Here is a 21,287-nt window from a genome sequence, read left to right on the forward strand (position 1 = left end):
AGTCGGACGCGTGGGGGGGGAGCGACTCTCCCCTGTAACCTTAGTTTCAAAAGGGCCTTATCATGATTGTGACTCGGTGAATGACATTTAGGCATCTTCTAGCGTGGGCGAAAGTGCAAATCGGCACTGTTTAAGCATTGTCCTGACCCGCTCGTGCCGATTAGTTAAGATCGAATTGGTGGGAAATCGCCAGTCAGCGCCTGTTTCTCGTTGGTACGCCCTTGAAAATGACGAACGATAAGCATGGTAGACACCGAATATTATGGCCACTCACAAGACTTTCCGTTGGCTCTTGCGGGGTTTGATTTTCACGGTAATCCTTCTTTGTGGAAGACAAGCGAGAAGTTCTCCATGAACCAATGTCCAATGGAACCGATTACTTAGGATCCCTGTTCGGCGCACCAACCTCATCGCAACCCTGGTGCTCACGCGATAAGGCTATTTCGCTTCGTCCATTAAGTATGTCAATTCCCTTTCATATCCCAACTTCGTGTTCTCCTCCCCAACCTGTTTCCCTTGTTGTCCCTGTCATCCGGTAGGCCCGTACTCGGGCAATGACTACTGCCATGGATGAAAGTCTCCCGGGCACGCTCCGTCTGTTTGACGCGAATGGGAATCCGCTCGCCACTGAGGGCACTGGCCTGAAAAAACACGGCGATATTGTTTTGGTGCCTCAACCAAGCGAATCGCCAAATGATCCGCTCCAATGGTCTCTGTCGCGGAAAATCTGGCACAGCTTTCTCGTCTGTTTCGTCACAGCTCTCACCGCCGCAACCTCCAATGACGCAGGCGCCGCCGAGTACAACGAAAACATTGAGATTGGTGTCAGTTATGGTTCGTTCAACACCGGTGCTGGCGTTCTTTTCTGCGGAATTGGATACTGGACTCTTTTGTCCTCCCCACTGGTCTACTTGTACGGCCGGCGCATCCTGTACCTGATCTGCATGTTGTTTGGCTTGATCGGGGGCATCTGGTTGGCCAAAACGCAAACGACGGGCGACGCGGTATTCAACCAGCTCTTCGTGGGAGCATCCGAATCGGTGGCCGAAGCGACAGTTCAATTATCGTTGATGGACCTATGGTTCCAACATCAGCGTGGTTCAGTATTGGGTGTTTACGTACTGGCGACCAGCATTGGAACGTATCTGGGTCCGCTCATTGCCAGCTACATTGCAGACAGTAGCCTAGATTGGCGATGGATCGGTTGGTTTGGAGCCATTTTCTCTGCTATGACCTTTTTCCTCTTCCTCTTTGGCCTGGAAGAGACTGCTTTCCGGCGGGACAAGTTTCTGATCAATGGTGGTGAACGGTACCTCATCGACGGTGTCAACAGAGCAAATAGCCCCCACATCGATAATGGAACCCAAGCAGCCCAAAGAGAAAAGACCCTGGAGCAGCCGCACCAGACGAATTCTGCCTTGCCGAGTGTGGAGTTAACGACAGGCGCCGAAGAGAGGCCCAAGTCGTATTGGGAGCGCATTGCCATCATAACTCCTGCACCGAACTTGCGCGGCACCGGCTTCAAACAATATTTCCTGCGCCTCTTCCACACGCTTCGCGTTTTCACCTTTCCTGCAGTATGGTACTCTGGTCTGCAGTGGGGAGCGCAAGACGCATGGTTGACGTTTTACCTGACCATTGAGGAAGACAACTGGTACGGACCTCCATGGAATTATAGCGATGCCGCCGATGGCAATATGAACATTCCTTGCTTGATCGGAGCAGTCATAGGCTGTTTTTACGGTGGTTGGTTCAGTGACAAATTCGTCTCCTGGATGGCCAAGCGAAATGGTGGTGTCTTTGAAGCGGAGCAACGACTGTGGCTTTTGTTCCCTACCGCCTGCATTTTCCCCGTCGGAATGTGGTTATTTGGCATTGGTACCGCTTACGGCTGGTCTTGGCCCGCGCCTTATGTTGGGCTGGGATTTATTGGTTTTGGCTGGGGTTGTGCAGGTGACTTGAGTATGGCCTACTTGATGGATGCTTATCCAGAGATGGTCTTGGAGGGCATGGTGGGCGTTGCCACGATCAACAACTCCATTGCACTTATCTTTACATTTACAGCTTCGGATTGGATCGATGCGAGCGGTGTTCGAAATTGCTTCATCGCCATTGGAGTACTGGCATTTGTATTCCTGATGACGACTTTGCCAATGATCATTTGGGGCAAAAAGGCTCGACGCTTTACGAGAGACAGGTATTTAAGGTTCTTGGAGATCCGAGATGGGTTTGATTGAAGGAGGTTGTGTGACATTTATGTTGGCTGATTTGCGGCTATGTTGTACAAATTAGCCATTCGTGTTATGTATAACGTTACATACTACGCAAGCAGATACATTTGTAATAATTCCAAGCAGGACAATGCGGCAGAGAGCCAGACTTGATGAGATTCAGTGTACCTCTTTTTTGACAACCGACCAAACCTGCATCGATACTGAGAGGGGTCGCCCAGGAAGTTATATACGTGGTTAACCATATACTCGACGGCACTGGCCGGCATGTATCAATACTGTGAAACACTCAGTCCGTTCCGCACTACATCTCCATCTCCAACTCCGCGAAATATAATTGTCAGTGAACGAGTGACCTCGATCGCAGCACCGCAACGCACTACCCTCCAGCACACATAATACCGTCCATCCGTTTACACCGTCCGGCGCACAACGACCACAGAAGACATTCGATATGCACTCAACGTTCCCCCTCCAAAGGGGCATGTAAGTCCTCCTCTCGCTTCCCTCATTCTATCCCGCCGTGCATCCCGCTTCATCAACGCCGCAATACCATACCACCTACACTTTCCCCGCCTCATCTTCCTATGCTTCAGCAGTGACTAACTCGGCCCAGTCTCAAACGCTCCTCCTACTACGACACCGACTACCGCGCCGGCGCAGCCCTCAACCGCGCCCGAAGACCATACTTGTTCAAGAACATGATAACAGGAGTCTGCATATTCGGTTTCGCAATTGGAGTTTGTACGTTTCCCTGCCTCACAACATCCTCTCTCTATGTACTTCGGTGACTAACAGTCCGGCACTTGTAGTCGCATTCACCCTCAAAGCCGTCGGCCAAGAAACCTTCCAAGATGTGATCGTTCCCGATGCACCCGTGACATCACCTAAACCCGGCGCCGGCGTGTCGGCTAATGGAATGCGCTCATGACCTGATCCCCAAAGAACCTGGTCTCGAGGATAATGCGGTTGTATGTATGCCGCATGGAGATGGCGTCAGGAGTTCATCAAACGGAGAGGACATACTAGGGCACCACGAGCAATGAAATACAGCAGGTTGGGATTCATCCATCTGCACAATACACCTTACATATCAGCCATCGCATGTGCATGGAGATACGCTCTACTTTGACACCGGTAGAAATAAGGACCGGTATATGAGTCCACTCTTAGCGACATGGGATCGGACTGTACAGATATTGGTTGATCAGTTGGACGACATACGAAACAAGCCCACGAAACGAGAGTCGCTGAGGTCTGGGCAATGTCAGAGCAGTGGCGAGCACCAATTTACAGTAAGGGGAAGCGCATCAAATGTACGGTATCTGGGCAGTGCAATGAACATAGATCCATCTCCTGCCCAAAGTGGATTCATATTACCAAAACTGTAACAGGACATCAGTCATGAAGCCAAAATCAAAACCAATTCTCTGCTCTATCGCTATCGCTATCGAATGCTGAAGCGCCCTGTCCCTGAAAATCCAGATCCTGCCGTGATACCCGCGTTATTGGCATGTTTGAACGGAGAGTCGTTTCCTAGCCTGGTCATTTTGTCCGGCCGTGCCGAGCCCGCTCGAGGCGGCGATCCTGCTAGGTGTACCCGAGCATTCAGAGGAGAAGATGCAAAATCTCGCGACACATCTTTCCCTGGCGCGTCTGATCCGTCTGCGACAACCCGACGAGTATCAAGTGGCGAGACAGAGTTGATTTGGTAATTCGTGCCAGCTAAGTTCTCCATCTTCGTGGTACTGCTCTGTCCATCATGCGGCGTGTTGATGACCGACGAGGCGTGTGCATTAGGATCTGCGATGGTTGAAGCTGACCCTGCGGGTTGAAGTGCTTCTGCGGTGCGTTGCTGGCTCGCCGGTGTCAAGAACTCATTCAGAGGCGATCTGTTCGAGTTCTGTCGGCTCAATCTATGTATGGGATGCTGTGGATTGGCCCACGGAGTTTGTTCTAGAAACTGTTCTTCCGCTTGTGGAGCTGATAGTTGTGCTCCCGTACTTTGCGCTGGTCGTTGTGTATGTCTAATCGGTCGAGTCTGCGTTGGCGGTATCTGCGAAGGTTAGCTGTTGTAGCATGTGACTGGTTTCATCACACTTACCCCCATTCTCTGGATGTCATCCTCAACGTCCTTCTGCTTCGAGGCTGCCAGCTCGGGCGCCGCAGGAAATCCAACATACTTGGCCAGTCCAGATAATATGGAGACTTCCTTGTTGTATGCTGTCTGCTGAACGATTTGCGTTGACCGTTTTTCCGGGAATGGAATGGTGTAGCTTGGTATCGTCGAATCCGCCTTGAACCTATCCCGTTGGATCCTGTAAAAGTGCTCGCTGATACGTTCTAGATATTTCTCTCGGATGTCTCTGACAGTCTGGAAGTATTGAGTGTGTATCTGGCTGCGGTCCGCCACAGCTTTGTTTTTGAGAGCACCAATCTTATAGACCAGCAGCTTTTGTTCGACTTCGAACTTTTCGTCGCGGTATTTCTGCACCACTTCCACCTGTCGCAAAAGTTCGGGGTGTGACGGCTTGGACGGCTTCGAGTCTGACAGAAGAGCGAGCTCATGGTTGATGGCTGCTATTCGTTCATCATACAGCCGATCTCTCAGGGCCGCGAAATGCCTTTCCAGCGAAGTCAAAGCTTCCATTGCCGCCATACGTCTGGCTGTTTCTTCTTCACTCTTTGCAGTAGCTTCAGTGTCGTTCTCATCGACCGCCTCACTATCTTCGGCACCTTCATGCTCTAGTTCGTCGTCTGCTTGCAGATCGTCGCCCTTTGCTTTTCTGCGAGGTCTACTTCTCGACTTGCCTTTGGAGTCTTCGCTGGTGTCAATTTTCTCAATCTCTTTCTGTCGGTCTTCTGGACCGTCGACTTCTTCATCCGGCCCAGGTAATGCGGGCCCGCGCTCTATGGTATGTTCTCGCGTCGGTCGACGACTGTCTTCGGCTTCACTTTCGGGCTCGGACTTTTCTTCTTCGCTCGTGACAGATCCCGTTCTTCGTCTTTGCGATCTTGGGGCTTCTTCAGTCTCGGAGTCGTCGTCTTCCCTCTTACGTTTAGTGGGTGATGTCCTGGGCCCGATTTTCGGTTCTGCTTCCGCTTCGCCCTCGGCATCCGGCGCGTCACTCAGGGCATCGTCGAGATCGGAGTCGCCATGTGAGGATATTGGCGACGAAACAAGACTTTCGGTCAAACTCTCTATTTCTGGCCTCATGTCAACACCTTCTCGTTGAGCCAGCTTGCTAGGACTGATCTCGAAAGGCTTTTTCTTCACGAGCCCCTCCGGGGTCACCTGAAGTCTTTCAGTCTCCGCTTCAGAATCGGCATCAGTGGCTTTGGCCGGTTCGACATCTTCCTCTTCCCCTTCCACGTCGTCAAGGTTGTCATCCAGTTCACTCAGACTGCTGGAGCGGTCGTCGTCTGATAGAGGTTCATCATGCGCGGCTATGACTGCAACAGTATTGGAAAGAGCTAGGAGGGAGTCTGCTGCAGAGTCCATCGTGGACAACGTTCGTTCTGAATTGCGAAACTCGATGAGCGAGTGCAAGCGTCCTAAATCGTGAAAAAGGTTCGTGTGGAGGTAATCTATTGCTGTCAGTTAGCGACAAAATTCTCCGGCAACCAGAGCGCATCTTCTGAGCGCAAAGTGCTCGATGAAGCATGAGAGTAACGTACGATATAATGTCGGATAGAGAGCAGTCACTATAACATGGTTTTTCGCGTCTCCTGATACTCGCTTTCTAAGGTTGTAGCTCCGGCGCAAGCGCACTTATTGCGAAATTTAGTTGCCAAACCTTGGTAGGTCAAAAATCAGATGGTCCTCTGCAGTAGGGAAGACTTGACGAGCCGTTCGATCAGTCTGAGGTCCTGTCTCAGAAGATTCGACGTGCAAAGTACTGAAGGTGAGGATGTTGCAGCAGGAGAAGGACTAGCGGGGCAGGGAGTGATTTCTGGCCCGCCAGGAGGTCGTGATTGATCGGCAGTGACTTGATCGTGGAGGATCGTACAAGATATCGTTGCTCGAGTTGTTTTCGTGAGAGAAACAGATATGGCCGCAAGAAAGCTGGTCGGAATCGCAAAACGCAGGCGTGTTGGGCGAACGTGGAGAATGAAGCCCCCAAATCGCAGGCGCAAAAGAGCCCAGGGAATCGTCATGGAGCCAAAAGCCGGCAAAACTGCGGACAATTAATCGATACCACGCTTGGAAACGGCTGACCCCGGCCTTGATTGCGGATCGCCGTAGGATCAGATATCGATTTTCTCCAACTCGCTTTCAAAGTCAATAAATTTTTGTGGAATACTACTCGTGCCAGGTGATGGTCCTGATAAACACCACCAGCTGTTCCTAGGACTCGACAGAGGCTACTATATCACTGTCTGCTGCCGACGCGATCGCAATGGCCAAATCTAAGAAGGAAAAGCAGGAGCCACAATCTACACCGGCCAGCGTCTTCGCACCAAAATCGAACTCGGTCGACCCTACGCTCGCATCCTTGTTTGCATCAAGTGTAGGCGTTCTTGTCCCTTTCATAACCACTTAACACTGACCTTTTATGTTAGTCTGGACCAGTCAAAATTCCTGTCAAACCTGCACAGAAGCCCAAACCTGTCACTCACGATGTCGAGCCCTCCACTACCGACGAGGATGGCTCCAATGAACCCCAGCACCTCGAAAAAGGTGTACACGAGTCGGTAGCAACAGTCGAAGACGCCGTCGAAAGACCTCGCAAGCGCCGGCGCATGGAGAAAGGAGACGACTTGGAGAGAAAATACTTCGAGCAACTGGAACGCGAAGAAGAGAAGGAACACAAACGGAAGCAGCCCTCAAAGAAAAGTGCTCCAGCCGGAGCTTCGAACTCCGACGACTCTCTGCACTCAGATCTTGAGGACGTCTCAGACGATAACGCAGCAGCAGACGACGTCCCTCGGCACGAGACTCTTAGCCAGAAATCCAATGACGAGGACAAGGTCAAGAGGACAGTCTTTCTGGGTAACGTGTCAACGGAAGCAATCAAGTCCAAGTCGGCGAGGAAGACCTTGATCCAGCATCTCGAATCGGCTTTGAAAGTCAGCACCGACGGGCAGAGCCAGGGCAAGTTCGAGTCTCTACGTTTCCGATCAACCGCCTACGTGAGCAGCTCCGGGCCTAAGAAAGCCACCTTCGCTAAAAAGGAGCTCATGGACGAAACAACCGTGAGCACAAATGCTTACGCTGTTTTCTCGACGGAGGAGGCTACCAAGCGTGTTGCTGAGAAGTTGAATGGGACCGTTGTCCTCGAGCGCCATCTAAGAGCAGACTATCTCGGTAGGCCATCAAAAACTGATCACAAGCGCTGTGTGTTCATTGGGAATTTGAGTTTTGTGAACCTGGAGACCAACCCAGGTGAGGATGATGATGGGAACAAGCGACGACCGACAGCAAAAGAGCCAGCAGATGCCGAGGAAGGTCTCTGGCGAGCGTTCGGAAAAGTCGGCAAGGTTGAAAGTGTGCGCGTGGTCAGAGATCAGGAAACGCGAATCAGCAAAGGATTCGCCTACGTGCAGTTTGAGAACGAGAACAGCGTGGAGGCTGCCCTTCTGATGAATGAGAAGAAGTTTCCGCCCATGCTGCCCCGGAAACTGCGTGTTATGCGGGCCAAGAAGACGAAACAGTCGACAGCACCCAACGGCCGGCCTGCGGACAGGCCTCAAGAACGAAGGAAGGGTGGTGCTGTTTCGGGAAGCAGAAATGCTCCTCGCAATGGGCAGAGAAAGCCGGGAGTGGTATTCGAAGGATATCGCGCGAGCAGCACCTCCAAAACCAACCTTACAAAAAAGAGACATAAGAAGCGCCCAGAGACGCGAAGTAGCCGTCGTGGAGCGGCATACAAAGCTTCTGGAGGGCGAAAGTAGAACTTGAAAACGCACGGTGGCAGCTCCGTGGTATATAAGGTATGTCACGAGAATGTTATGTGTCTATCTGCTCCCTCACTATCTGCGAGACTCAGAGTGTAACATGCTAGACAGCTATGCATTTGGACTGCTCCCAGATTCGGATACCGATCGAGTGCACGTCCTTGGCTGTGTCAGTCTTGACTGTGTCAAGTTGATAAATCATCATAGTCTCATAATTGGAAAGAACAGATACTACACTTTGTCGCGACGAGCCTATCGAGGGGGAAAGGAAGCCAGCGAGGAGAGATGTTTATATATCTTCAGCAGCTCGCACTATGCAACACATTCTCCACCAGTACCAAAGAATGACCGACGAAATCTCTGCGTTCCAGGCAGCAGTAAGTCTGCCAGCTTGTCGTCGCCAATCAAGTTCTCCCAGCCATAGAGCTTGCATTCTGGAGCGAATGTCCCTTGCAGCATCGGTGTCTCATTTGTGTTGCCGTCCTGAATACTCAGGTTGAGTCGTCCAACCGTAGGCCTGGGTTCTAGGTAGATCGCTGGTAAGCGCTGCGAGCGCAGAGCCGCCGCTGCATTGACTCAAACAAAAGCGAGCGAGCCCAAGAACTTGCTTCATGCCCAGAGTACTTGCTGCCAACAATGTACGCCCTAATCAACGTTTTGTCTTGACGGAGAGACAAATCGAGGGACCACTTCCGAAGATAGTACGAAGCTTCATAGACAATTGCCCGCTTCACCTTTGCATGACTTTGACACGGATGTTGTCCTTCAATGACATGTTCTTATCCTTGGACCTGTGATGCAGAGTATGGGCAGAGGAGAGAGGCCCTTCCCGACTGAGGTGAACGACCTTCACGACACTAGTAGTTCTAAATGAGTCCACTAGCGAACGACAAGACCTGACTAAGGCGGTAAAGCCGGACGCTGGATGAGGCAAACACTGTAAGGAGGGTATATTGTTGGAAGGGCGCAAACATAGTGCGCTGTGTGAATCGATATTGAATGGTTGAGTTCTTATTGTCGTCGACGATATTATCCTCCACGTCGGCACGTGACATGAAAATTGGCGACGGTTGGATCTGTACTTCGTAGACTTCAATCAGCCCTAATATTTGTCCCATTGTCTGCAAACCTACGTCAAAACATCAATCAGAGTTCATTCATGGATAGCAGAAAAGTGCTCCTGCGCAACCGCATCTCAATCAAACATGTCGGCCGGTAGCAAACGGAGCGCTACCGAGGCAGGTTTGTCAGAAGTAAAACTTGGGCAGGAGCAGATTCTGCATGATCTCAAAACTAAAAGAGTGAGCCATCAGACTTCTTCATCGTTACCAGAAACGCCGGCCATGAGTTCGCCAAAGGAAAAGAATGGAGATGTTCAGCGTGGGAATCCTGGGATGCCAACACCTGATGCAGAGTGGTCAGTCGCAGAATCGAAGTCGTCAAGAAAAAAGAAGCGGCGGAAGTTGCGCGAAGATCCAGACAGCAGCCCCAGCATCAACTTTCTTGACCTGAGGCCTGCCCGTGTACAACTCAAGGCACTGCAAGACCTCGTCCTCTATGTCACGGCAGACGGTGTAGCACCGACCTGGCTGGCTGTTAATAACGCCAAACAGATCGACAAGGTGGTGGTCTTAATGGTACCAGGTCTAGATCGTGCAACCCTCGAAAATCCGAAGCTCTTTGACTATGGAATCAGTCAAGACCAGACTGCGGCACAAGAGGATATAGATGGTGCTGCAAATTCGTATGCTCAGGGTCAGGCGGATGCAATCACGTCAGCCACGATTCCAACCACGAACACCCCTCACACAGAGGACTCAGAAACTGGTTCGGACACGATGGCCCGTCAAGAGTCCCTGAGACAACGTCTTCTTGACCACATCATCGAAGTCAAGGCGCCAGGCGACTCCTCAACAAACAGAGTCCATTCTCCACTGCAAGGCATGCTCATTGCACCTCTCTCCGATTCCAGGAAGAAAGACAACTCCCGTGACCAGAAGTCTTTCCAATCCGATCGTACACCGATCTCAACCTTTGTTCACACAGCGGAGGAGCTGCGCGAAGCAGAGTACCCCATCCACCCAGCAGCCTTTACCAGCCCGGTCGACGCAGAGCTTGAAAAGTCTCGACGCGAAAGCACCTCCCAATCCGCTTCGGCAGGATGGGTCGACACCGCTGTCTCATCGTCCGAGCCCACGGTCACGGGCACCACCCCTGCATCCCAGTCCCGCGACTCCCTCACCCGAGGCCTGAAACCCTACGCCATAGACTGCGAGATGGTCCTGACCACCAATGACAAGTATTCCCTTGCCCGTATATCTGCGCTCGATTGGCACGGCAAGACCGTCCTGGACAAATACGTCAAACCAGACCTTCCAATCAAGAACTACTTCACCCAATTCTCGGGCATCACCCCAAAACACCTTGAAAACGTGACCACAACTCTCGCCGACATACAACGACACCTCTTGGACCTTTTGGGCTCAGACGCCATCCTCCTAGGCCACTCCCTCGAATCCGACCTTAACGCCCTCCAACTGACACACCCTTTCATCGTGGACACAAGCATCATCTACCCACACCCACGAGGCCTGCCTTTGCGCTCATCCCTCAAATTCCTTGCGAACAGATATCTCAAGCGCGAGATCCAGAAAGACGGCTTGAACGGCCACGACTCGGTCGAAGATGCACGTGCGGTTCTCGACCTTGTCAAGCTGAAATGCGAAAGAGGACCCAGATGGGGCACCCTGGATGCCAACGGTGAGAGCATTTTCCGACGTATCGCGAGGAGTGTGAGGCCAGACGGATCGGGTAAGCGCAGAGAGACAGCCATCGTCGAGTATGGTACGCCCGAACGAGGCTTCGGCAAGGACGCTACCTACAAAATCGCCTGTACTACCGACGAAGAGATCATAGAGGGTGTGCTTCGTGCGGCGAATGGAGATGAAGATCAAGAACAAGCATACGACGCAAGCACCACAGCTACGGCTGCAAAGATCCCGCCTGGCGGCGCCGACTTTATATGGGGTCGCCTACGTGATCTCGAAGCCGTGCGCCGCTGGAATACACCACCTGCACCTATCCCGACGGATACAGAGATAGCCACCAACGACACTACTGCTGCGACGGCCACACCAGCAGAGCAATCTGAGGGCGAGCGACTCGCCGAAACGGCCTCTCGCGCGCTCCGCCAACTCTTCAACTTGTTCTCCGCGCTGCCAGAACGCACATTACTTGTCGCCTACAGCGGCACCAGCGACATGCGGCCCGCACTGCGCCTGCAGCAATTGCACGCGCTGTACAAGAAGGAGTTCAAGGTGAAGAAGTGGGATGAGTTGAGCGTCAAGTGGACGGATGTTGAAGAGCAGAAGCTCAGAAAGGCCGTGGACAATGCGAGAAGAGGTGTTGGTTTGCTTGCTGTGCGATGATCGGAAGCGCACTTTAGTCGTCACAGTAGCACCATGGACCTGTCCGAGCGGTGTTGCTCATATTTATATGGTAATGAACTGTAATACTAGCAATTGCATGATTACGATGTGTTCACTGTTTCGGATTTTCCCATTCATGAAGCTGATTTTCCATGAACTAGTTTTCCATTCGTTTTATACACAGAATATTCGCCTTCCGGCAGACTTTTTGTTTTCATTTCCATCTATACCGTTACAAGAAGCAGCGCAGCCGACCTGCTTCCTGCTTGAAAACATGACCAAAGTACGAGCGATCAGTCTTCTCGCAATACTCTCACAACCTTCTTCGATCCCGCCTTTCTCCTCTTCTTGTGGCCTTTATCAAATGCAACAGCACTTTGATGGTCACGTCCAATATTGTCCAGATCCTTCACCTTGTAGATACGGATGATCCAGTTTTCGCTGGTGAAAGCTTCTTCCAAAGTACTCAGCTCAGGACCCTGGGCCGGCAGAGACGAGCCTCGGACCCGGTCCTGTGCCTGACCAGCTGGGAATAGCTTGTCGTAGTTGTAATATGACATTTTGTACCTGTTGACGATATCAGTATCATTGGTCAGCAGCAGCGAAAGGGCAGAACACATACATCAATGAGTTCTTCATCGTCGGCGTGGCTTCATCGTCGACTCGGTACTCGCCCCGAGCAGTGAAGTAGTCACGCTCCCTTATTTCTTCAGGCCAGATACCTTCGGCAATTCTGACCATCCACAAGAACTTGTTAATATCATCACCACTGTATCCCAGCAGACCACCAAAGACGACCAGGACATAGTCGACGTCGTGCTGTCGGAGGATAGGGTAGCTGACTTCTTCCCTCGAACTCATTGCTTTGCCGACGGTTGCAATATGCGTGTTGTTCCAAGTGTTGTTGTCCACCAGTGTCGGTCGGTCGGCCATTCCTCCGATTTGATAACCATAATCCCACCAGGACATGATCTTTGCGTCCTGTGGGGTATTCTGTCTTAGCCAATAATATGCCTCACGGTAGTCGTCAATGATATGCTGCGAGCCATCTGGGAGCCTGGAAGCCAGGACCACTGAAGGCGACGAATATGCATTGGAAGTCACCCATGTACAATGGGCGACAAACAGCATCAGAAATGCGGTGGTCATGGATGTCATCATTGACTTGGAGATGCTGGAGTAGATGCCAACCAGCGGGTTCCGCGTGGAGCGCAGGGATGGATTGGCACTGATCTTGCTGGCTTTTTCTTTCACGGATCCGTTGCTAGACTCACTTGCATCTTCCGTGGGACTAGGAAGATACAGGTAGGTATCCAGGATTTGCGAAAGCGCCAGTGCCGCCGCACAGCATACAACGGGTGTCAAAGTGAGCATCAGACGGACCATGACACCGGCAAAGTAACTGGCCAGCACACCGTAGATGACGACAAAAACATGTTCGTCTCTGAGGTTCCTGAAGCAAAGGTAGACGCCGGCAGGAAACAACCAGATGAGCATGTTGAGGTCGAAAAAGAACGCCGGCCAAGCGGTTGGCTGATGTTCCGAAACCGAGGCAATGATAGGAATGTGGATCTTCGCATAACCAGTATCCCAGAGTGAATAAAATCGTCCACTCCAAGGTGCAATGGTTCCGGACAAGGTGAGGAGGACAAGGGCGGAGAACATGATTGCGAAAATAGCTCCACCTAGAGCCACGAGTAGCGTCTGGAACTGCTTTCCTGGCAGCTGGTCCCGGAGAAAGTTGAAGAAACCGACCAATTGTAGGAGGCCAAAGATACCGAGTGCTGCCATGTGATCACTGCTCCTAATCGGTAAGAAGCCGACGAAAGGAACCTGCATGCTTGCTAACGTTCCCAAAGCATACCAGGTCGTGTAGCTGATGTAAAGTCTGGAGCTGTAACGACCCATAAGGATGAGAGTGAAGGCATGCAGAGGAATAAGATTCGTGATGAAGACATATCCACCCCAAGCAGACACCATGTATCCGTAGAACAAGGCGGCCAGTGCTCCCCACATGATCGATCCGACTTTGACTGCCTTGATCCACAGGAAGAACGTGAATACAAGGAGGAATATGGCAATAGCTTCGTTGTCGTAGCTGCCCGCAACTGATCTTGAGATATAACCGGGGCTAATTCCCATGAAAACTGCGGCCAGAAGGCCCGCAGAAGGCGAAGAGGACATCTCGTTTGTCAAGAGGTACATGGCGAGTGCTGTAAGGCCGGAGCACGCCGGAGCGAGGAGGACACAGATGTTTCGAATGTCGACGGGCAGAGATAACAGGCGAAGGACATGGTAGATGACGCCGGACGTGACCATGAGGCCAGGATAGAGTGTACCACCAGTGACTCGACCGAGAGGATGCCATGTTCCTGTATGTATTGTCAATTCGGTCTCTCTTTCGATGTATTATACTCAGCTTACGGTCATCGAACCAGTCCCAGAAGCTGTAGAAGCCATTGGCCACAAGATATTTCGTCGCTCGGAAGTTGAACCAAGGATCAACTGTACAATAGAGTTAGACACTTAATGCTCGAAATGTGGTAGGCGGAGACAGGGAATGAATGGATGGCTGCGTTAACATACATTCGTGTATGATACTCTCGAAACCTGTTGATCATTGTCAGCGAACTGTACCCATGGTGACCGGCGCAAGAGCGTGGAAGAGCATACGTATAACACTGAAGAGACGAGCAGCCACCGCGGCAGCCGCGATGGTCACTAGAATGATGATCCGAAGTAGACCCCTGGTGTTTTTGCTGGTGCTCCCCCGAAGGAGAGGGTCGAGGGGACTGGAGACGGCCATTATGGCCACGAAAGAAGAAAGAACAACGTGTAAGAGGAGGAATGAAAGAGTGTTGCTTTGAACCCTCAATGGGGAGCAGTCTGTATGCGCAGGTCGAGTTTACGCAACGTCTCCAAATCTATGCCAAGCCCGGACCCCTGTAGGTGTAAGCTTTAGCACCGGCAGCCCGTCTTCAAGCCTATTAGACTTTCACATGCGCGTCTTAGCCTTGCCTTGTACAGACTTCGAAGCATTCACAATCCAGATAGGTGGACGGCCAGAAGGTACGGAGTGCACCCTGATGAAGTACAGATGGAATCCAAATCCAGCGATCGGGCACATAACTCATCAAGACACTACTTGTAGAGCTTTAGGATAATCATAATGTCCATACCGAACACCCATCACTCTGCTCTGTTTCATGTACAGCTTCACACTCTTGCGAGTCTCCATCACCGGAGGCCTTGCACAGCTGCCCAAAGGACGCTGCGTCCGAATGGCTGTTCCACATTGCTGCTGTATGAAAGGATCCCTTCTGCCCGTCTTTCGTAAGTGTGAGCAGAGCAACGCCAGTCAAGCCCTCTGCAAAATCGCCCGGGCAATCATGAGACCCCTGATGACAGAGAAGAACCTGTTCCAACCATTCGAGCTGTACCTGGCGCGAAGATTTGATCTTATGTTTGGGCGGTATTCCGGTGCATTTCAGACGAGGATGGTGATGGCTGTGGTCACTGCTGGGGCGTGCTGCATCGGTGTTACCGTCCGTAGAGCAAGGCCTTGGAGCACGATCTCGAAACACGGCATGAGAGACAATTCAGACGACCACAACCCAGTGAATCCCTATTCCTGTTCATTCGACCACCTGTCAAGCCATGCAACAACGTCTGACTTGTCTCCTTCTGTGGGTTTTCTGGCGGGCTCATCCTCCCAGTCCAGCAGCTGATCTTCTCCAGTCTTTTCATTTGTCTTGCGGTTCACGACGCTTCCTTTCTTATCTGTCGCGCTGCCAGATGCACCTGGTTCCTTTTCAGGTATTGTGGTAGAGTCTTCTGTTTCGGTCCCTCTTATGGCATTGGGGCCGACCTTGGCCTTGGATTTGAAGTATTCTTCCTGGGCCTTTTCACCCTCTTTCATGGCATCATCTCCCATCCACCATTTGAAGAAGCTTTGAATGTATGGCCGGGCGGTGAAATAAGCGGCAACGATCAAAATCAACCAAACGTAGTCTTGACGATCGAGTTGGCCTTTGTTCATGAATCTCTGTACGGGATTCAGACTTGACAAGTCCTCGGGTGGAGGCACATATTTGACCATCGTTGAGTCGTCGGAGAGGGTTGGACGATATGAGAGGAACGTGTCCGAAGATGTTCTGTAGAGATTCGACAACGGAGAGACGAGGCAGGGTAGACAGAGAAGGAGACAGTGAGAGAGAGGTGAAGGCCGTTTAAAGCCCTCCTGATGGTTCGGCCTTGTCGGATAAATAAAAAGTCCTCATTCCGCTGCAGCCGAACGGGCAGGTCGGTAGGTCGGCGAAATCACAGGCGTCCCTCCGAGATCAGTGGAAATATGCCGCTTCTTTAGAGATCCATCCTTCTGTCCACTATTTGACCTTGGTTCTTTCATGTTCAACTGGCTGTGCCTTGGTCTGTTCACCACTTTGTCGTACAATCTTTGCATCATCAGCTGGTCACTGGTTGTTTTGTGACACACAACTATGTTGAGGATCGTACCGTCAACCAGATCTGTGTGCTGAGGACATCCTTCTTGGAGTGAGCCTTTGTTTGCCCTGGTGTGGGTGGCCGCCGAATGATGTCGTCCTACAGAAGAAATCAGAAAGTCATCTCCTCGGCAAATGCCCGTGAAACGCCATCTGAAAACCAGATCATCCGGAAATAGGAAGACTGTGAATGAACGATCATTGACACGTGCAGAAATCCTTCTCACATTCAGATCAAGACGACGGGACATCGATTCTGTGTCATATGAGCTTGAAGGCCGTCTCATGTGGAGGTGCATTGATCTGGTCAACTTTTCGCCGAACCCTTTTCCAGGAACCTGATTGCCTTGCACTACCATTACAAATGTGCCAGCGACGGCTGCAACTGCCCGACCCTCTGGGCCCAACGCAACGGTGAGTGTCCGCGGTTCTAGCAATTTTTGCCGCATAACAAACAACACTCAGCCAGATTGGAGACGTTGAATCGTGAGGTGGTGTATTCCTTTTAGTCCATTTCCAGTTGCGCAAGATTTCTTTCATTCACGAGCCTTTCTCGACCGTTCATCATCTCTCTCTATCCTCCCCAGCAGCAGCCATGCTGCCGCCAAACACTTCACAGAAGCCATTTATGCTTCTATGTCTGCTCTTACTCATGCTCGCCGACACCTTGACTGCCTTCAAAGTGACTGGTGCCATGGGCGGTGTCAATACAACCACAGGGGCTCGGCCACTGCGATACGAGATCCACAAATTCGCGACCTCCGGGCCAGCATTCGACTTGTTGATCCTTTCTTTGATGGCCTTTCAGGCTGCGAATCAGTCGAATCCTCTTTCTTACTTTCAGATATCAGGTACTTGAGCCTCTCAAATGTTCAGTCGTCGAGTCAAGCTTACACTTTAGCAGGTATCCACGGCTATCCTCAAATCCCTTGGGATGGAGTTCCTGGCACAGGCATTTATCCAGGATATTGTATGCACGCTGCCGTACCATTTCCTATGTGGCATCGACCATACACAGCATTGTTCGAGGTGAGCATCTGGACAAATCATGCTTGCAAAGGGCGCGTTTTAACGATAAGCAGCAATTGCTATGGACACACGCACAGGACATCGCCAAAACGTTTCCCGATGCCCAACGTGACCAATATCAAGAGGCAGCTTTGACGTTGCGCCTTCCCTACTGGGATTGGGCACTATATCCAAGCTTGCCCGACGTGGTTACTCAGACCGAAATTTCTATCAATACACCCAATGGCTCGCAGACCGTCACTAATCCATTCTATGCTTACACCTTCCAGTCCAACGCCACCGGCAATGGATTCCCTCTGTCACACCCTGTATGGCCAAACTATGACCTGAAAATGGTCTAAGAAACTGACTCTCGTTGCAGCTGGCAAATCTTTCGACCACTGTTCGCTGGTACAACCCAGGCACAGGACAAAGCAATCAAAGTGCTTCCAATGCCGCTCTGAAAGCAAATGCGCCGACGTGAGTGGCTTCACTCTGCACCCATCCAGGTGGATACTGACACACTTTCTGCTTATCAGAATTCTGTCTCTGACCTATCAGCTGCTCACGGCGGTGTCAAACTACACGACATTCTCCTGCACTTGGCCTGGTGGCCAGTCAGGCATAGCGAACAACATTGAAGGCATCCACAACAGCATCCATGACAGCGTTGGAGGTTTTGGACACATGGAATACCCAGAACTTGCTGGGTTTGATCCGGTCTTCTGGTTACATCACGCCAATGTCGATCGCCTTGTGGCCATGTGGCAAGTCTTAAACCCTAACAGCTTCATTGTTCCGACTGTCAATGCATATGGATCGTACTACGAGCATCCTGGCTTTGTGGACTCGGCTACTAGCGGTCAGTTGTGTCACATGCTGGTTAGGATGAAGACTAACTTGTTGCAGCATTGGCTCCATTCCACTCCAACAATGGTAGCACCTTGTTCACCGTCAATGGAGTTCGCAGTATCATACCATTCGGCTATAGCTATCCCGAGCTACCGGACTGGGAAATGGATCAGGAAGAGTTGGCCACAAATGTACGAAGCGAGGTCAATGCATTGTACAATCCAAGCATGACTGCGGCAGGTAGCCGCACGGCGAGAGACGTTGAGCAGCGATCGGCGGATATTGCCGACTCATTCGGCCATGTGACACTTGAGATGGCACAAAACATGCGCGTCAACAACCTTGAGAGACAATGGGCAATTACTGTATTGGTCGACCGATACCCATTGGACACCAGTTTTCTCATCGACTTTTTCATGGGCAAAGCACCAGATGATGTGACTTCTTGGGCCAGCGCAAAGAACCTGATAGGCAGTTATGCGCAATTTGGCCCGGCCAACGTGTCGCTACTTCATCCGAATGGGGCCCCTTCTGGTCAAGTCCGCAGTGAGATTGCAATGACGCACACTCTGGCTGCTGGCGTGCACCGAGGAGTTCTTAAAGATCTTTCCCCATCGTCAGTAGTGCCAATGCTGCGCAAGGGGCTGAACTGGAGAGCCAGAACTGCAATGGGCCAAGAAGTACCGCTTTCTTCGCTCTCTGGACTTGTCATATCAGTCTACAGCAGATCGATCATTCCTTCTAATACGACAAACCATTTCCCCAGTTATGGTCCCCTGAGATGGGAGAGATCCGCCACAGAGAGTAAGCCTTACGGAGCGTCGTGATCTTTGGGTTGAGGTCACAGAAACATTGAGAACAGAAAGATTGATACCCTTGCAGAAGGAGCAATGAGGTCGGAACGGGCTTCTTGACATATCTGGAGGCTGATACTGGGACATTGAATCCATGTTTTCTGAGTCCAACGGCATCATGGGACGAATCTATCAGGAGTTTTGGTGCTTTGAAAATTGAAGCCAGCGAATCATGGAAGAGCAGCCTTGCCACGAATTAGAGAAGTGGGTAACATAACGTTGTAATCAATTTGAGATTGTCATTTTCGACTCGCTGTTGTTTCGTTCATAACGTCAACGAACATTCCATCGTTGAGTACCTAGGTATGTTCTCATGAGTTATGTAACAGCGAAGCCATCGAGTCCAGGGTGGCGGCCAGTACTTATATGGAACATCGGAGAGTACTGATCTCGCTCAGAAATGAGCAATTAGGTCAGATTAGAATATGCGTCACTTTCCGAGAGGACCCTCATTTTAGGGCTTTCAACCTAAGAACTTTACACGTCGCGCCCCTGGCATTAGCGTTTCGGTGCCTGGACGCCGGACGGTTGAGGCCGGAATAGGCTTGGAAGCCCCAGAAAATGGTCAGTTTCCGCCATTCAGCGAAGGCCCTGATCGTGAATTTAATTGATTGACACGTCTCCTCCACGCTTTCACGTCCACCCCGAACTTCCGTTGCTTATTTCCCGTTGGGAGGCTCCACTTTGGCACGCCGGATTCAAACAAATAATCACAGTGCCATCATCTCGTCAGCACGCTGCGATAAAGGGACACATTCGTGTTTTTTTCAATTCGCTTTGCCTTTGAGGACGAACAAACCGTGTCTTGTGATGTTGTTTTCAAAGTGAACGTTTTAACTTGTCACTTGCACTTGCTCTCCGACATTGTTCCTGTGGTAGCCACCTCAATTCGACACCTGATAGGCATCTCACACAGCCCTGAATCTTGCCACTTCCCGGGGAATCCCCAACAACTAGAGTGAAGCGTGTCATGAGGAGGAAATCTCGTCTCTCGAGAAGTTCACCGACGCCGATCATCTCCACAGAGACCGAGAGTTTGGATATTGGCTCCGGTGAGTGTTGGCGACCAGCGCAGGTGCCGTTGGAGAATTGTGCCTCTGGGCCTGCTGCATATGTTACGAGACATCATATGCTAACATGTGTGCTTGTAGTGCCAACCTCGACTACATTGTCTTGCCTGCATGTGGTGAACACCATGGCCGAGGTCGACAGAATGCTGAAGGATCAGAGCCACCACGATGCATCTCTATCTACTCATGGGAGAGTTGCTAGTGCTAGCATGATGCGCTCAGGTACTACAAGCCTGTCTTTTCCAACGGCGAAAACTAATCTTACTTCAGTCATGTCCTCAACCGAATCCTCTTCAACCACTCCCGAAACAACACCTTGGTCGTCTGCCATCGGGCATGCGGCCACTGGAAAGTCAGGCAGAGTGATTGAACGATTGCAAGTCGACATTGACCGGCTGCGGCGGGAAAAGCAGGCTCTGAAGATGCATTCTGAAGAGACAGAAAAGGCGAATGAGAATTTGGTGGCACGAAATCAGTCCTTACAAGACCGAAACAGCAACTATGAACAGTCTCATGAGGCCAATCTCCGACAGCTGGCAAGAAGGGAGAGGCAAGTCGAGGAGCTTCGCGAAGAACTCCGGAAAGAGAAGTTGAGAACGGCAAAGGCAGAGGAGCATTCAGCAGCTGCAGCTTCGAGTGAGGAGACATGGCGGAAGCAAGCCAGCCAGGCCAAAGCCCTCGCCGCGCAGAAAGAAACGGAATACGACACTATAGTCACCTGCCGCAAGGTAGACTACGACCGACACCAGAGTGGCTTGGATAAGATTCGTGCCCGTTTTGACACTCTTCTGATGCGACAAGATGAAGACCTGGTGAAGCAGAAGAAGCTGGAGATCATCGCGGAGCAACAACGACAGACAATCTCCCAATTGGAAGACCTTACTAGGAAGCTGAAGCAAAATTTCAAAGCTTACAGGCATGAGATTGACGCAGCGGTGAGTGACCTTCAGGACATGGCCAGCAAGAACGACGAGGATCTCACCAGCAAGTTGAAAGAAATGACTGAAGTCACGGCACGAATGCGATGGGTGATGAACGTTGACGATGTTATCAACCCCGGCAATCATGCACCCGAAGCCCAGAAGTACCAAGTCACGACAAATGGGCACAGTTCAGCACCAGACCAGCATAGCGCAAATTCTGGAAGACGAAGTCCTGCCAAAACCGTGTTGAAAAAGCACAGGCGAAAGGACTCGAGCAAAGTTCCCAACTAAAGCTGATCATTGACGCCTGACACGAAGCAAGCACCAGCGCTGATTTTGACGACCTATACGAAGTGATGAACTGGTGACGCATCAAAGGCTTTCATAAAGACATAGCCAAATTGTAATGCATCTCTGCATATCTGGACGGCCGTCAGCGACCGCGGTTGTCATGCGCATCGACCTGCCACATAAGGCCGGGCCAGGTGCCCAGGAAACAGCCTGCGGACACTGTTTGTGCA

General features: G+C 51.3%; 10 protein-coding genes across 10 annotated transcripts; 6 read left to right on the top strand and 4 right to left on the bottom strand.

Annotated features, from left to right (window-relative positions):
- The first annotated feature begins 71 nt into the window (after nucleotides 1–71).
- Nucleotides 72–2,361, top strand: EDD37DRAFT_622170 (serine/threonine kinase 16). The gene is made up of 2 exons (XM_062816044.1): nucleotides 72–220; nucleotides 275–2,361. Exon 2 carries the CDS (start codon nucleotides 555–557, stop codon nucleotides 2,235–2,237), a length of 1,683 nt encoding a protein of 560 aa, XP_062673271.1. The 5' UTR covers nucleotides 72–220; nucleotides 275–554; the 3' UTR covers nucleotides 2,238–2,361.
- EDD37DRAFT_622171 (uncharacterized protein) lies at nucleotides 2,362–3,657 on the top strand. Its single transcript, XM_062816045.1, has 3 exons — nucleotides 2,362–2,717; nucleotides 2,848–2,975; nucleotides 3,044–3,657. Exons 1-3 carry the CDS (start codon nucleotides 2,686–2,688, stop codon nucleotides 3,160–3,162), a joined length of 279 nt encoding a protein of 92 aa, XP_062673272.1. The 5' UTR covers nucleotides 2,362–2,685; the 3' UTR covers nucleotides 3,163–3,657.
- On the bottom strand, nucleotides 3,658–5,932 carry EDD37DRAFT_622173 (Sds3-like-domain-containing protein). The gene is made up of 2 exons (XM_062816046.1): nucleotides 4,336–5,932; nucleotides 3,658–4,287 (listed from the first exon to the last, which is right to left on the bottom strand). Exons 1-2 carry the CDS (start codon nucleotides 5,731–5,733, stop codon nucleotides 3,679–3,681), a joined length of 2,007 nt encoding a protein of 668 aa, XP_062673273.1. The 5' UTR covers nucleotides 5,734–5,932; the 3' UTR covers nucleotides 3,658–3,678.
- Nucleotides 5,933–6,631: 699 nt separating this feature from the next.
- Nucleotides 6,632–8,126, top strand: EDD37DRAFT_647068 (nucleolar protein 12; the record flags this gene model as incomplete). The annotated part of the gene is made up of 2 exons (XM_062817814.1): nucleotides 6,632–6,742; nucleotides 6,795–8,126. The coding sequence occupies 2 exons, from the start codon at nucleotides 6,632–6,634 to the stop codon at nucleotides 8,124–8,126; spliced, it is 1,443 nt and encodes a 480-aa protein (XP_062673274.1).
- Nucleotides 8,127–9,149: 1,023 nt separating this feature from the next.
- EDD37DRAFT_622179 (exonuclease) lies at nucleotides 9,150–11,668 on the top strand. The gene is made up of 2 exons (XM_062816047.1): nucleotides 9,150–9,210; nucleotides 9,263–11,668. Exon 2 carries the CDS (start codon nucleotides 9,335–9,337, stop codon nucleotides 11,555–11,557), a length of 2,223 nt encoding a protein of 740 aa, XP_062673275.1. The 5' UTR covers nucleotides 9,150–9,210; nucleotides 9,263–9,334; the 3' UTR covers nucleotides 11,558–11,668.
- EDD37DRAFT_677276 (Oligosaccharyl transferase STT3 subunit-domain-containing protein) lies at nucleotides 11,669–14,363 on the bottom strand (the record flags this gene model as incomplete). The annotated part of the gene is made up of 5 exons (XM_062819602.1): nucleotides 11,669–12,124; nucleotides 12,180–13,929; nucleotides 13,982–14,062; nucleotides 14,144–14,167; nucleotides 14,231–14,363. The coding sequence occupies 5 exons, from the start codon at nucleotides 14,361–14,363 to the stop codon at nucleotides 11,851–11,853; spliced, it is 2,262 nt and encodes a 753-aa protein (XP_062673276.1). The 3' UTR covers nucleotides 11,669–11,850.
- An 819-nt stretch (nucleotides 14,364–15,182) lies between these two features.
- Nucleotides 15,183–15,656, bottom strand: EDD37DRAFT_647071 (uncharacterized protein; the record flags this gene model as incomplete). The annotated part of the gene is made up of 1 exon (XM_062817815.1): nucleotides 15,183–15,656. One exon carries the CDS (start codon nucleotides 15,654–15,656, stop codon nucleotides 15,183–15,185), a length of 474 nt encoding a protein of 157 aa, XP_062673277.1.
- EDD37DRAFT_260073 (uncharacterized protein) lies at nucleotides 15,560–16,601 on the bottom strand. Its single transcript, XM_062810810.1, has one exon. It carries the CDS (start codon nucleotides 16,506–16,508, stop codon nucleotides 15,834–15,836), a length of 675 nt encoding a protein of 224 aa, XP_062673278.1. The 5' UTR covers nucleotides 16,509–16,601; the 3' UTR covers nucleotides 15,560–15,833.
- An 86-nt stretch (nucleotides 16,602–16,687) lies between these two features.
- EDD37DRAFT_656326 (tyrosinase) lies at nucleotides 16,688–18,746 on the top strand (the record flags this gene model as incomplete). Its single annotated transcript, XM_062818820.1, has 6 exons — nucleotides 16,688–16,910; nucleotides 16,964–17,088; nucleotides 17,142–17,396; nucleotides 17,450–17,547; nucleotides 17,607–17,929; nucleotides 17,977–18,746. The coding sequence occupies 6 exons, from the start codon at nucleotides 16,688–16,690 to the stop codon at nucleotides 18,744–18,746; spliced, it is 1,794 nt and encodes a 597-aa protein (XP_062673279.1).
- A 692-nt stretch (nucleotides 18,747–19,438) lies between these two features.
- On the top strand, nucleotides 19,439–21,098 carry EDD37DRAFT_260224 (uncharacterized protein). The gene is made up of 2 exons (XM_062810812.1): nucleotides 19,439–19,825; nucleotides 19,925–21,098. The coding sequence occupies exons 1-2, from the start codon at nucleotides 19,744–19,746 to the stop codon at nucleotides 21,055–21,057; spliced, it is 1,215 nt and encodes a 404-aa protein (XP_062673280.1). The 5' UTR covers nucleotides 19,439–19,743; the 3' UTR covers nucleotides 21,058–21,098.
- Nucleotides 21,099–21,287: the final 189 nt, after the last annotated feature.

This window comes from Exophiala viscosa (genome assembly GCF_022695815.1).
Source record: "Exophiala viscosa unplaced genomic scaffold EDD37scaffold_2, whole genome shotgun sequence".
Classification (NCBI taxonomy): domain Eukaryota; kingdom Fungi; phylum Ascomycota; class Eurotiomycetes; order Chaetothyriales; family Herpotrichiellaceae; genus Exophiala; species Exophiala viscosa.